The sequence below is a fragment of the Martes martes genome (genome assembly GCF_963455335.1).
Source record: "Martes martes genome assembly, chromosome: 17".
NCBI lineage: Eukaryota > Metazoa > Chordata > Mammalia > Carnivora > Mustelidae > Martes > Martes martes.
Window position 1 is genome coordinate 53,307,226 of NC_137905.1, and position 14,096 is coordinate 53,321,321.

General features: G+C 42.0%; 1 protein-coding gene across 1 annotated transcript in view; it reads right to left on the reverse strand.

Annotated features, from left to right (window-relative positions):
* The window catches only part of LOC308358405 (zinc finger protein 613-like), a gene marked incomplete at its 3' end in the record, with an annotated part of 18,028 nt that extends 7,448 nt beyond the window's left edge, over positions 1-10,580 (reverse strand). Inside the window, exons 1-5 of the mRNA XM_080828589.1 lie at positions 10,339-10,580; positions 8,393-8,573; positions 4,183-4,309; positions 3,794-3,886; positions 2,485-2,974 (exon numbers count right to left, since the gene is read on the reverse strand). Coding sequence (XP_080684715.1) covers positions 2,485-2,974; positions 3,794-3,886; positions 4,183-4,309; positions 8,393-8,407 — 725 coding nt within the window. The 5' untranslated portion in view covers positions 8,408-8,573; positions 10,339-10,580. The remainder of the gene's footprint in view (positions 1-2,484; positions 2,975-3,793; positions 3,887-4,182; positions 4,310-8,392; positions 8,574-10,338) is intronic.
* Between the last annotated feature and the right edge of the window lie 3,516 nt (positions 10,581-14,096).

The window sequence follows — 14,096 nt, forward strand, 5'->3', positions numbered from 1 at the left end:
TGTGTGATGCACCATTACTTTATGTACTGAGTTCTCCATTTAAACCTGTCAAGTCACCAACTGTGTGTTGCATTCTAACTTCACTGTTAATTCTGTGGGGAAAGAAAATTCTACCTTGGAATCGATGAAAAAACATTTTACTCAAGGAATGTCCAAAATCTTCCAGGCCCATTTATGAATACCAGGAAATAGGTGACAGGGGAGGAGATATTCAGTATTTTATTAAGATTTCTTGCTAAGGGGCACCTGGGTGGCTCAGTTGTTAAGCATCTGCCTTGGGCTCAGGTCATGATCTCAGGGTCCTGGGTTCGAGCCCCACATCAGGCTCTCTGCTCAGCGGGGAGCCTGCTTCTCCCTCTCCCTCTGCTGCTCCCTCTGCCTGTACACCCTTTCTCTCCGTCAGATACATAAATAAAATATTTTAAAAAAAAGATTTCTTGCTAAAATAATGAACCTTGTAGTTCAGTTACAACTTATATAGCACTGTAATGATATAAAGATTCAATGCAGATTATTCTATTGGCAAGTTTTGTGTACACTGAAGTATGCGTACTAGGGAGTTAAAATTGCTATGCGAACACATGCAATTCCCAATTATGAACAATCATTTTAATAATAAAATAGATGTAAAACACATCACATAGTTCTGATATATTTGCTTTGTTTTCTGCAAATATATTTATTTACATACTTTAACTTTTTCATAATGCTGCTTACTATGTCACAACTACAGGAAATGACATCCCTCATAAAATGATAACCATAAAAGATGATACCTCAGATTCATTCAAGTATAAAATTTTTTCCTCAGTGTCAAGTCTCTGATACCTGTGTAGCTGGATTTCATGCCAACAACATTCTTACAGTCAATATAGACACACACAGATGTTCTCTCCTATTCATTCCCTCTGGCTACATTCAGTTGACATGAATGGAGGAAGGTATTTTCTCCTGTTTGGAATTCTACCCAGTACCATTCTCTCTCTCTCTCTTTTTAAATTTATTTGACAGAAAGGCAGTGAGAGAGGGAACGCAAGCAGGGTAAGTGGGAGAGGAAGAAGCATGGCCTCCTACTGAGCAGGGTGCCTGAGATGGGGCTCAATCCCAGGACCCCGGGATCATGACCTGAGCCAAAGGCAGACACTTAATGACTGAGCCACCCAGGCTCCCCCCAGTACCATTCCCTTATAAGCAAAGAGGTGTGAATCTGGGGTGGGGGGAGTGTGTCCCCATCCGTAGTCTTAGGGTTTCACTCCTATGTAAACTCTGGTATAATCAGTTATTCACTTTCAATGACAACTTCTGGATATTTACTTCATTCATGATTTCTCTCCCCTGTGAGTTTTCTGATGTAAAATGAGGCTGAACTTGTGGGAGAAAGTTTTCCAACACTCACTGCATCCATAAGGTTTCTCTCCTGTGTGAGTTCTCTGATGTATAGTAAGATGTGACTTCTGGGCAAAAGATTTCTGACATTCACTGCATTCATGGGGTTTCTCTCCTGTATGGGTCTTCTGATGCAAAACGAGGCTAAACTTGATAGGAAATGTTTTCCCACATTCACTGCAGCCATAGGGTTTCTCTCCTGTATGGATTCTCTGATGAATAATAAGGCTAAACTTGTGAAAGAAAGTTTTCCCACACTGGAGGCATTCATAAGGTTTCTCTCCCGAGTGAATTCTCTGATGAATAAGGAGGTAGGATTTCCGGCTGAAGGCTTTGTGGCATTCACTGCATTCATAAGGCTTCTCTCCGGTGTGAGACCTCTGATGAATAGTGAGGTGTGACTTTTGGGTGAAAGCTTTCTGACACTGACTGCATTCATAAGGTTTCTCACCTGTATGTGTTCTTTGGTGTAGGATGAGGCTAAACTTGATGGAGAACGTTTTTCCACATTCACTGCACCCGTAGGGTTTCTCTCCTGTATGCGTTCTCCGGTGAGTATTGAGGAGTGACTTTACACTAAAGCCTTTTCCACATTCGCTGCAACGATAAGGTTTCTCTCCTGTGTGAGTTCTCTGGTGTCTAATGAGCTCAGATTTCTGGATGAAGGCTTTTCCACATTCATTGCATCCGTAAGGTTTTTCCCCTGTGTGAGTTTTTTGATGTAAAATGAGGCTAAACTTAAGGGGGAATGTTTTCCCACATTCATCACAGCCATAGGGTTTCTCTCCCGTGTGAGATCTCTGATGAATAATGAGCTGTGACTTGTTGCCGAAGCTTTTCTCACACTCACCACATCTGTAGGGCTTCTCTCCTATATGAGTTCTTTGATGTGAAGTGAGCTGTGACTTATCGCTGAAGTTTTTCTGACATAAACGACATTCAAACCGTTTCTCTCCTGTGTGAGTTCTCTGATGTTTATTAAGGCATGACTTATCAGTAAAAGCTTTCCCACATTTATTGCATCCATAAGGTTTCTCTCCTGTATGGGTTCTCTGGTGTAAAATGAGATGGGATTTCTGACTGAAGGCTTTCTCACACCTGCTGCAACCATAGGGTTTCTCTCGGGTGTGTGTTCGCTGATGCTTAATGAGGTCTGACTTCTGGGAAAAGGCTTTCCCGCAGTCACAGCAGTTACACTGTTTCTCTCCTGTTTGAGTTTTCCAGTGTTTAATAAGCTGTGGCTTATGGCTGAAAACCTTTAAGTGCTTATTATATTCATTGTATTTTTCTCCAGTATGAATTTTCTCATGCTTAGCATAAAGAAATATTTCATCATAGCCATCATATCCATTAAATTCAACTTCATTTCTTGCATAGCTTTTATTCTGAATAATGTACTCTACATTAGGTTTCAGATGTTTCCCAAGTATGTCAAATGTACGGGATCTTTGTGTTAAAGGGACATCAAAGTTTAGGCTCAGAGACAATATTCTAAATGCATTATTTTTGTGGTGACTCTCCATAGTTCTAAGGTTGCCTTGATTTTCTTGGTGCCCGTCTGTATGACAATCAACTTGCCAGGCGTCTTCTATAAAGGAGACCAATGAGCCACAATGACCATGAAATAGAAGGAATGGAATTCCATAGCAAAGGCTGAAGAGGAAATGAGGCTGGGGATACAGTGAAAGTCTGAGACATTTCTAAGTGGAAGGAGGAAAAAAATGGAAGAAACTATAGAATGTGGAGACAAGGGACAATTTATGAATGTTGAGTGTATTAGAAAAGAGAGCTATAACCATGCATTAGGGGGATGGATAGGAGAAGGCAGATAAACTGAGGATGCCAGGGAGAAATATTAGGAGAACAAGTTCCAAGATGAACTAGAATGGGATTAGAGCCACATACATAAAAAAGAAATGTATTCTTTTATTTTTTTGAAAACTTTTTTCTTTTTTTTTAAGTAGGCTCCAATGCCCAACATGGGGCTTGAGCTCACAGCCCTAAACACAATCTACCAAATGAGTCAGCCACGCACTCCCAGAAATGTGTTCTTTTAAAGACGAAGCAAAAGAATCCTAATATGGAGAGATTAAAAAGTGGAGTCAAGAGGAGCCTGGGTGGCTCAGTCGGTTAAGTGTCTGACTCTTGATCTCAGCGCAGATATTGATCTCAGGGTCGTGAATGGAAGCCCTGTGTTGGGTTCTACCCTGGGCATGGAGCCTACTATTAAAAAAAAAAAAAAAAAAAAGTGGAAACAGTATTAATATATGTGGGAACTTATGTCCCCCATGCTGTCACACTCAGAACTTAAAAAAGTCAGGATTTCTCCAAATAATAGATGCTTCCCTGTTTCTGACCAAACAGGAATTTACTTCTATTTATGCCACAGGGTTGGTTTTTCACTAACCTGGATGAATCTGATGCTGGATTTCGTCCTCTGTTATCCATGGTGTTCCATGTTCCAACTGGTAGAATGCATCTGCTTTGGTAACTTGATACCCTGCTCAAGGAAAATTATAGCAGATCCATGGACCCAAATATTTAGACAACAATACCTCTGAAAAGTGGGGAAGGTTATACTGAAGGGCCTGAACAATTTGGATCTTAGCCAAATAAAGGCCTTTTACTTTGGGAGTGAAAGAAAAGCACTCTGTTGGAGGCCAAAAGGTACTAAAATCTATGATGTATGAAACTCAAGTTAAAAAAAGTAAGGTACTTAAAAGGCTACACACATTTCATCACTGAGAAAGGAAAGGCAATTGATTGCCTACATTACCCTGGGAAAGCTCTGCTTACCCACTGATACTAGGTTGCTGTAATTTTCCAACATCACATCTTGGTACAGGTTTTTCTGAACAGGGTCCAGGAGCTGCCACTCCTCCCACGTGAAAACCACAGCCACATCCTTGAATGACAGTAATCCCTGAAACAGAACATTCCTATTCATTTCTAAAGGGATTATCATTGGTTAATACTTGAAATATAGTATAATAATTTTCCTATGGTCAGCCATTTGACTGCTTTCGGTATAATTACTGTTGCATTATACTTCGTAGGAAAAACTAATTTTTTTATTTAAAATATCCTTTGTGCTTCTAATCATTCATTGTTGTACATGTTCACTCTTTCACAAAAGAGAAACACAACATCCTCAAATTTCTCAATCCAGGAACCATCTACAATCTGTGTGAATGCACCTATAGTCAGACACTGGACTAGATACTCCTTTTTATGTAAGCTTCTCTCCCACCTTGAAGGAGCATACTAGCTTGCAGAGAGAAGAATGTAAGTACATGAGAGTACAATACATTTACATAGGGCAGGAAACAAACATATACCATGTGGGCACCAGTGGGGAGGAGAAAAATCACAACAGCTGAACTTCAGAGAGGGAAGGAGAGAGGGGAATGGAATTCAAGAAAGAAGTAACATGAATGACAGCACAATGAAAGCCATGAGCATGTAAAACACTGCAAAGACATTTCTTCCTAAGTTGTGAAGTCATGACTGAATTTAGAGCAGGTAGAGTGCACTAATAAGCCCTCAAAAAATTTTTCACTTATTATTTTTGTTACTTAAATGTTGATAGGGATAGACCTCCAAGGTACTGGGTTAAGTGGACTTAGTAAGTTACAGAAAAGTACATACACTATAACCTCAATTATGACCGTGAATATTAGGTTCTGTGTGGTAAAGGGTTGACTCAGCAGGCCTGGGTTGCCCAAGCTCTGCACACTCCAAGGAAAGGCCTGTCTTCAGGAGAACCGGCCCTTGACTTTGTCCTGGAGATAACCTCTGAAGCACTGTAATATCCAGCCTGCTACAGGTGTTTTCACATTCCCGAGGCCTTGGGTGCTCTTCCAGTTTGAATTTGGGAGACTGAACAGCTGAGGTCAGTCATGTATGCTGAATGCTGGTGTTGACTGACTCCCAATAAAGCCCTGGACACCAAGGTGCCCTTGAACTTCCCTGGATGGCAACACTTCCCACCTGTGTTGCCACCTTGTTACACACCATCGCTGGGAGAATGAAATGCTATTCGAGCCACTCTGTGGGGTGAGGACAACTGGAAACTGGTGCCTGGTCTCTCCTGACTCTACTCTGTGTCTTTTGCCTTTGTTGATTTTAATATGTATCTTTTCAGTATAATAATCTGTAACTGTAAAAGCTTTTTTTGAGTTCTTTTAGAGAATTATTGAACCTGAGGGTGGCCCAAGGATCCCAAACTCAAATATATACAAATTCATAGATACGTATGTAAATGCCGACAGAGGAAGTCAAAAGGCTCACACCTAAGTTTTTGTATAGTTTATCTTGAGGATAGTGAAAAAGGATTAATGGGGAACTTAAGTGCTTAGCTCTAGAAACTTCTGTACTATTTGAAATTTTGACACAGAATACTTTAAGCTTTACTGATATAATTGGAATTTAAAATTTTTAAATTACTTTTTAATTTTGGGGGGAATTTTTTTTAAATAGAAGAAATGGATTATGAACTGAGATTATGAAGGAAATTTTCTAAGACTTTGCTAATAGATGTAACTTGGAAATGTTCACTAATTAATATAAATTGGGGTTTTTCAACCATAACCCTACTGATATTTTGGGCTGGATAACTTTTCACAGTGGAGGCCTGTACTGTGTGTTGTGGGATGTTTATTTAGCAGCATCCCTGGCCTCTATTTACTAGATACTGTTAGCAGTTATGATAATAAAAAATGTCTTTGGACACTATCAAATGTCCCCTGGGCAGATAAAAATCATCCCAAATGGAAAACCACTGATTTAAAGAAAAAACTAAATTTTGAGGGCTGTTGGTGGAAGAACAAATGATGCTAGGAGAATCCATCCATTTTTCTTGATAATCTAGGTGTTATCCCTGGATAAAGTCAGAGCACCAGGAGCCTATGGACTTGAGCTACACTGTTTTGAAACCCTGAAGCACTCTGATCACTGAGTTTGGCTTTGATACAACACCACGGGCTTTTCTGATGATGGCTGAGAAATAACCAGAGGGAACATGCCACTTTATTGGTGGTTTGCTATAGAGGGAACTAAGCATTGAACAGTCTCACTAATAACCTACCAGAAACATTTCTTCCTACTTACATGACAGGAATGATCTACTTTCCTGAGGAGCTTTCTCCTTAAGGCAAATCGCCAACGATTTTTTATTGATGGCCAGGTGGGAGATGATTATACTTCCCAAGGATGACCGCAACAGTATGTCCCATTCCAAAACCTTCTGCAGTGTGATCTTGTCACTCTCCCGTCAAGAGGTAAAGCCTGTTCCCCTCCCCTTGAATCTAGTTTGTCTTAGGGACATGCTTGGAACAAAAATGATGCAGTAGGATAACGTCTGAAGCTAAGGCAGAAAAGGCCTGTAATTTCAGTCTGGTTCTCTTAGACTCTAGCATCATGCTGTGAGAAGCCCAAGCCACAAAGGGAAGCCATGTATAAATACTCGTCAGGAGCCTCAGCTGTTTAGTTTCTAGAGTCACGTCATCTTGGAAAACAGAAATAGGAAGAAAGAAGCGTTCAGATGATTCCAGTCCCCAACCTTTGAGTCTTCCCAGCTGAGGTTTAAGACATCATGGTGAGGAGAAAAACTGTGCAAGAAAGGATTAACACAGCAATGTGCATTGTCCACACCCTGCACATGCCAAAGAAAGGTTTGGTGCTTACCTGTTCATAGGAACTAACCTCTAAGCCCTAGAAATAGCTTTACCTGAGAGCCTTGGGCTACACCAGATAATTCATACTATCAGTGTGGCTTATGCTGGGAGACTTGGGGCACACCATGGCAGCTTTAATTCTGAAAGGGCTGGTGACTTAAGTCAGCCATTCATATGGTCGGTGTTGCCTATGTCTCCAACCGAAATAAAAACCCTATAAACAAAGACTTGAGTGAGCTTCCCTGATTAGTGATACTCAAAATGTGTTGTTACAAGTCACTGCTGGGAAAATCCAACACTGTTCACAATGACTCCACCCAGAAAGAATAAGTGAAAGTTTCTGCCTGGTATCTCTTGGATTGGGCCTTATGTACCTTTTTGCTTTTGCTTAATAAACTGTAATTGTGAGTATAACAATGTTTCTGAGTACTCTTGAGTTCTTCTACCAAATCGTTGAACCCGAGGGTGGTCTTGGGAACCCTCGAACATGTAAGACACCACCACGGGGCCCTGTCTTACTTCCCGACCCACTGAATCTCCATGAGAATGATAAAAAATAAATGCAGGGGTACCTGGGCGGCTCAGTTGTTAAGTGTCTGCCTTCTGCTCGGGTCATGATCCCAGGGTCCTGGGATCGAGCCCCACATAGGGCTCCCTGGTCAGCAAGAAGCCTGTTCACCCTCTCCCACTCCCCCTGCTTGTGTTCCCTCTCACTGTGTCTGTCAAAAAAATTAATAAAATCTTTAAAAAAAATAAAAATAAATGCATACCACCGGTTTCAGGGTGACCTGATAGGCAGCAATAGGTAAGTGGGATGTGGAACAGTAAACACAAGTTTGTTGCTCAATTTTATGAACTATTTAGAACCTTGTGGGTTGGGGCGCCTGGGTGGCTTAGTGAGTTAAGCCTCTGCCTTCAGCTCAGGTCATGGTCTCAGGGTCCTGGGATCGAGCCCCACATCGGACTCTGCTCAGCAGGGAGCCTGCTTCTCCCTCTCTCTCTGCCTGCCTCTCTGCCTACCTGTGATCTTTCTCTCTCTCTGTCAAATAAATAAAATCTTTTAAAAAAAAAGAAACTTTTGGGCTATAATCTATGTTCTAACTTAAAATAATTTGTATAAACATAAGATTTACATATTCTCATTGCAATTTGGCTGTGAAGTTGATCCTTTGTCAATTTTTTCCCCATATTCTGACATCTCTCTCTCTATGCTGTATCTGGTATAAAGTAGTCCTCATAAATACTGAATAAACATATTCTTCTGTGTATTATTAAGCCTTCTCAAACCCACATGAAGGCCTAGTGGAAAGTAAATATATAAATAAACTCACTTGAGACTTGGACATTTTCTGGAGTCCTTATATACCATCAGAAAGTCTATTATCTGCTCTGTTGTTGATTCTGGGCTCTATTCTGAAGCTCTAGTTCAAGGTCTGGACAAGGATGCAGTGCTGATCTTCGTACCTTCACTTTTTTCCTCATAGGAACTATTTTATCCCAGGAAGCCAGGACCTGGAGATTACAGAAACTGCGTGAGTCTAACAGATTTTTCGGAGTTGTCTGAGTCCTTATTTGTGTGTGTATGTGTATTTTAGATACACACAAATGCATATATATATATCTAAAGTTATGTTTTCCTTAGGTGGTAGGTTAATATGATAGTTTAAAGAAAAAAGTATATGTATTACCTGATGACTTATTTTTCAATAAACATAATTATTTTATAATGAAGAAACATAAAGCTGTCATCATTAAATTACGTAATTTTACCAAAACTGTACTCAAAACTAAATCTGCACTTAGAGAAAGACCATTACAAAGAAATAGGGGGGAAATGTCCAGTGAGAAATGTTTAAAAGCCAAAAAAATCCAGAGAAGCAGGTATAAATACTGGGATTCTGCTTGCTAACCTGTCTTGGGTATCTACTGTGTGATCTTTTAAGTGTATAAGCAGTTAGCACAGTTTATTTTTTGTTTTTGTTTAACAAACGGGAAAAGAGTCTCAGGTTGAGAAACTTGCTCAAGTTCACATGGTAAAGTAGCAGAATATAGATAAAAACCTTAGGTCTGCCCAAATCCAAAGTCCATATTCTCTTCTCTGAGTTAAACTTACCTGCAGGTGTTCTAACTGCTTACCTGGAAAATCTACAAGAATCAATTAGTAATTACATTAGAAGTAAGAGTTCAGTAAAGAAAGGAAAGATTTTTTAAAATTAGCTTTTATATCTACCAGAAAATATAAAATAACCTATTATAGGAGACCCTCAAAGACAAGAAAGGAAGCTGCCCCAAGCACTGAACTCCCTAGAAGCTACCCCATTCACTGACCACCCCCAAAGATCAATCACTGATCCCTCACTCCAAGTACATCCCAAACACCAACTTAAGCAAAGGACATCAAAAGCACTCAACTAGGGGCGCCTGGGTGGCTCAGTGGGTTAAGTGCCTGCTTTTGGCTGCAGTCATGATCTCTCAGTCCTGGAATCAAGCAACAAGTTGGGCTCTCAATTCAACCGAAAAAACTGTGTCTACTTCTCCCTTTGTGATCTCTCTAATTGCGCTCAAATCTCTCTCAAATAAATAAATATAAAATAAAATCTTTTATTAAAAAAAAAAAACACCCCACACTAAACTATGTACCAAAGATGTCTCAATCACTGAACCCCAGCCTCCCAATACCATGAATATTCCCACCATGGACACTGGCTTTAGTAAACCTTCCCAAGGACGTCCTGATAAGTGACATGTTCCAAGGATTCTTCAGTCAGAATGCTCAAATTGCTCAGAATGCTCAAATTGCTCAGAATGTTCAAATTGCTGACATGCCCCTCAAGGCCGTCCTAAGGACTAATCTTCCCCATAATTCCTTTTCAGGCACTGACACACCCTCAAAGACACCCACATTCCTGAGTTCCTTCATGAACACCCCAAACATTGACCTCCCATCATTCGTCCTCAATCAGTGACCTTACCTGAGAGATGCCCCTATCACTGACCTCTCCCAAGCGCATCCAAATCACTGACCCACTGTCTCGGTAATGCCACTAACTGATTTGTCTCCACGACCGTCCCAGTCACTGAACTCCCCTACAAAGCAATACCCCAAGCCCTAGTATCTTTCCCCAGGCCGCTCCAATCCCTGACCATCCCCAGGCCTGCACCATTTCTGACTGCCCCGCTCCCTCAATCATAGAATGCATCTCCCATCCCATAACGGCTTCCTTCTCGCACGGACAACCCACGCCTCCCCTACCGTTAACTCCAAATCTCCACAAACCTCGCTCAACCTCATTCCGCTGCCAGAAGGCGAAACTGAGACCTCTTAATAGAGCCCTCGTGCACCAGCTGGGTGGGTGGAAAGAGCCACGGCCCATCACTCCAGCTATTGTTCCACCTCACAAAGTTAAGTTTAACATCCGCGGCATCCGAGTCTACAGTCGGCCAAACCACCCCACCCGGGGCGTCCTTCCACAGACAAAGATTCCGCTCCGCTTCCGGTCTTTCAGACCGAGACCCTGTGAAAGAGATTATGGCGGCGCCCAGTTGGCCAATTTATATGGGAGCCGCCATACTGGAAGACCGGTCGTACAACTCATTTTTCTGCCCGAGAGACCAGTACTAGTCCGCTTACGTCAGTTGTGAGCGACACAAAGGGCGTTGCGCGTGCTCCCGTTTCTATGGATGCTGAAGGCGCCCCAAGCCCAAGCGTCCGTCGCTTCCGCTTTGCGGGCGGTGCGTGCCAAGCGGCGATCCTTTACAGCGGGCGTGGCCATCTTGAAATAGGTGGACATGTCTGTACGAGAAAGGGCGTCGTCCTTCAAGGAGTGGAATCCGTTGGAGCAACCTTAGGGAGGGCTTGTCGAGAACGGTATAGGGTTTCGAGAAGCCAATGTAGTACGACAAAGGCGGTAGGCCTCACTGTGGGCACAGAGTAAACTAATTTAGTTTAAGGAAAAGTTGTCTTCTTGCTAGGCTTGGTGTTGGTGGTTAGGTGACATCTTTTTATGATAGTCATATTGTGACCAACAAAGAAAAACCAGACGCCGAAGAAGAAATAAGCCATTAAAGATGTTATCACCAGTCCTTACTCAAACCAAGGCATTAGGAGAATGATAAGACCACAAGCTCGTGGTCAGTTCTAAAGAAATAGTTGATGGAGGCCCACATTGGCAAATCAGGACCCCTCTCACTCTTGAGAGCTTTCCCTATATCTTTGCTTAATAAAACTCATCACTTTACTCACTTTCCTTTGTGAGATTCATTCTTCGACTCTGTGAGATAAGAACTTCATTCTCCTGCTTCAGTGAGGCCCTTCAGTTGTACGTCAGCAGGCCATATGCTTGGCAGATGATTGCTAATATACATCTTGGAGGGTAGAGATAAAGGAAGTTTCCAAAGAAGTTTTTATAAGTTAAAGGAGACTTACAGGGTCCTGGAGGTCGGGATAATGTTGAGCTAAGATTGCCTTTTGCCCTTACCAACGTATTAACGTTGAGGCAGTTGAGTTCCTAGAGGAAGGTCACTCTGCCTGTCTCAAGGACTTGTCAATGGATGTAAGATTTAAGGAAATTTGGGGCGCCTGGGTGGCTCAGTGGGTTGGGCTGCTGCCTTCGGAATGAGCCCAGCATCGGGCTCTCTGCTCAGTGGGGAGCCTGTTTCCTCCTCTCTCTTCCTGCCTGTTCCCTCCTCTCTCTGCCTGCCTCTCTGCCTACTTGTGATCTCTGTCAAATGAATAAATAAAATCTTAAAAAAAATTAAAATTAAAATTAAAAAAAAAGATTTAAGGAAATTTAATTTTTTTCTTTTGCCTTTGTGACCCACATCAAAAGCTATTGATGATGAACCTAAATATTACCCTCACTTCACACATGGGGTAAAAAGTCCAAGTCTTTCAGAATGCCTATTTCTTCACTATCTCATCAATCTTTTAATCTTTGCCCATCTTAGGGGTGAATGGAAATCTTATTTCATGTGCACCTGGGTGGCACAGTTGGTCAGGTGTCCAACTCTTGGTTTCAGTCAGGTCATGATCTCAGGGTTGGGAGACTGAGCTGTGTGTCAGGCCCCACGCTCAATGTGGGGTCTGCTTGTGAGCATGGGGTCTGCTTGAGACACTCTCTCCCTCTGGCCCTCCCCCCTCTTAAATAAATAAATCTTGTTTTTAAAAGATTTTATTTATTTATTTGACAGAGAGTGCACGCACAAGCATGGGGAGCAGCAGGCAGAGGGAGAGGTAGAAGCAGGCTCAATCCTGCGGGACTCAATCCCAGGACCCTGGGATCATAACCCAAGCTGAAGGCGGATGCTCAATGGACTAAGCCACCCAGGTGCCTCTGAAATAAATCAATCTTTAAACAAATATTTTATTTCAGTTTTTCTTTAATTTTATAAGTTGCTTGTTTACTTCCACCCCCCACCCCCAATTTTAAGTTGGTTATCTTTTTCTTAATCACATTGTGGGTATTTATAACCATTATTCTACCCTCATTCTCCTATATTGACAGACACCCTAGTTTGGGGCTATTTTAAATAAAGGTGTTATGAATTTTCTTGTGTTAGTCTTCCTAAGGATATATCATTTCAGTGGGGTTTTTTGTTTGTTTGTTTTGTTTTAAAGATTTTATTTCTCTGTTTGACAGAGAGCACAAGCAGGCAGAGCAGCAGGCAGAGGGAGAGTGAGAAGCAGGCTCTCTGCTGAGCAGGGAGTCTGATGCAGGGCCTGATCCCACCTGCGATCATGACCGGAACCAACTGAGCCACACAGGTACCCCTCAGTGTTTTTGAGTAAATATCTAGGAGTGGAATTGCTGCCCCATAGGGTTCTCAGTTTTAATTAATTTATTTAAGTAGTCTCTACACCCAACATGGGGATTGAACACACAAACCAGAGATCAGGAGTCACATGCTCTTCTGACTGAGCCAGCCAGGTGCCCCCATAGTTCTGTTTTATTTTGCAATTCTCTTAAGCTTAAGAGTTAGTTACTTTTTAAAAAGATTTTAATAGTTTAAGTAATGTGGCTATACTAACAGTGGATTTTTAATTTGGGGGCTTTATCCATAAATTTATCATAAAGGAAACTTGAGAACAACTTTCCCTGCAAATACAGTTTTCTGCACGTAGGGATTTACTTTTCTTCATCTTCCAGGAGTTATATGTTAATTTTGGTTGGATTAGATTTGGTGTTTACATTATGACTATGTAAATACTACGTATAGTTCAGCCATGTAGTGTACTATGATTATTTTTCATTTCTTGTACAATTTTTAATTCTCCCTGGAGTTGTCGTATTTATTCCTCCCAGAAATTCTGACCCTTGGTTCTCAGAAAGCCTGCCCTTGGCACTGGCTCCAGATGGGAGCCCGCTACCACGTGTGAGTAACTTGCCACCTGGACATCGGCTTGGGACTGCTCTCCTCACCTTGCTGGGCGCTGTGTCTTCCCGCCACCTCTCCAAAGGGAAACTTAGTTTCTCCCAGTCCTTGTTTTTCACTTCCTTGGATGGCATTATCACTCTCCCTGTACCGTGAGAGCTTCTCCAGATATTTTGTTGTCCTCAAAAATCTTCCTCTTGGCCTCCATATCCAGTCTGAGGCGTTCCCAGGGTATTCGTCCTTTTGGCCTTCATGTTTGCTCTTTTTCCTGGGCTGAAAGACTTTTCAATTTTTGTACGGATACCTAACGTCTAAGATGGCTGCGCCCTGTGTGTTTTCCAAATTTTTCTTCGTGCGTAGGGATTACTTTTCTCGCCAGGCCGCTGAGGCGGACTAGCCTACTCCATGTTTACCTTGTGTAAATTCGAGCTTCTGAAAATCAGTGCAGTTTGCCTCGCAGGATTTTAGGTGCGAGAAATGGGAGTATTTTCGGTAGGTTTTTACTGTTCCGAGCCTTACCTGGCTCTTCCGGCCAAAACGGCCACTTCGCCTTGTGTACGTCGATTACTGAAGGATGGCCGCCTAGGGCACCGGTGGCCAGATGGGCGCAGACATATTGACCCCAGGAAAAGCCGGAAGTCCAGGTTCTGCAGAAACGTCTCT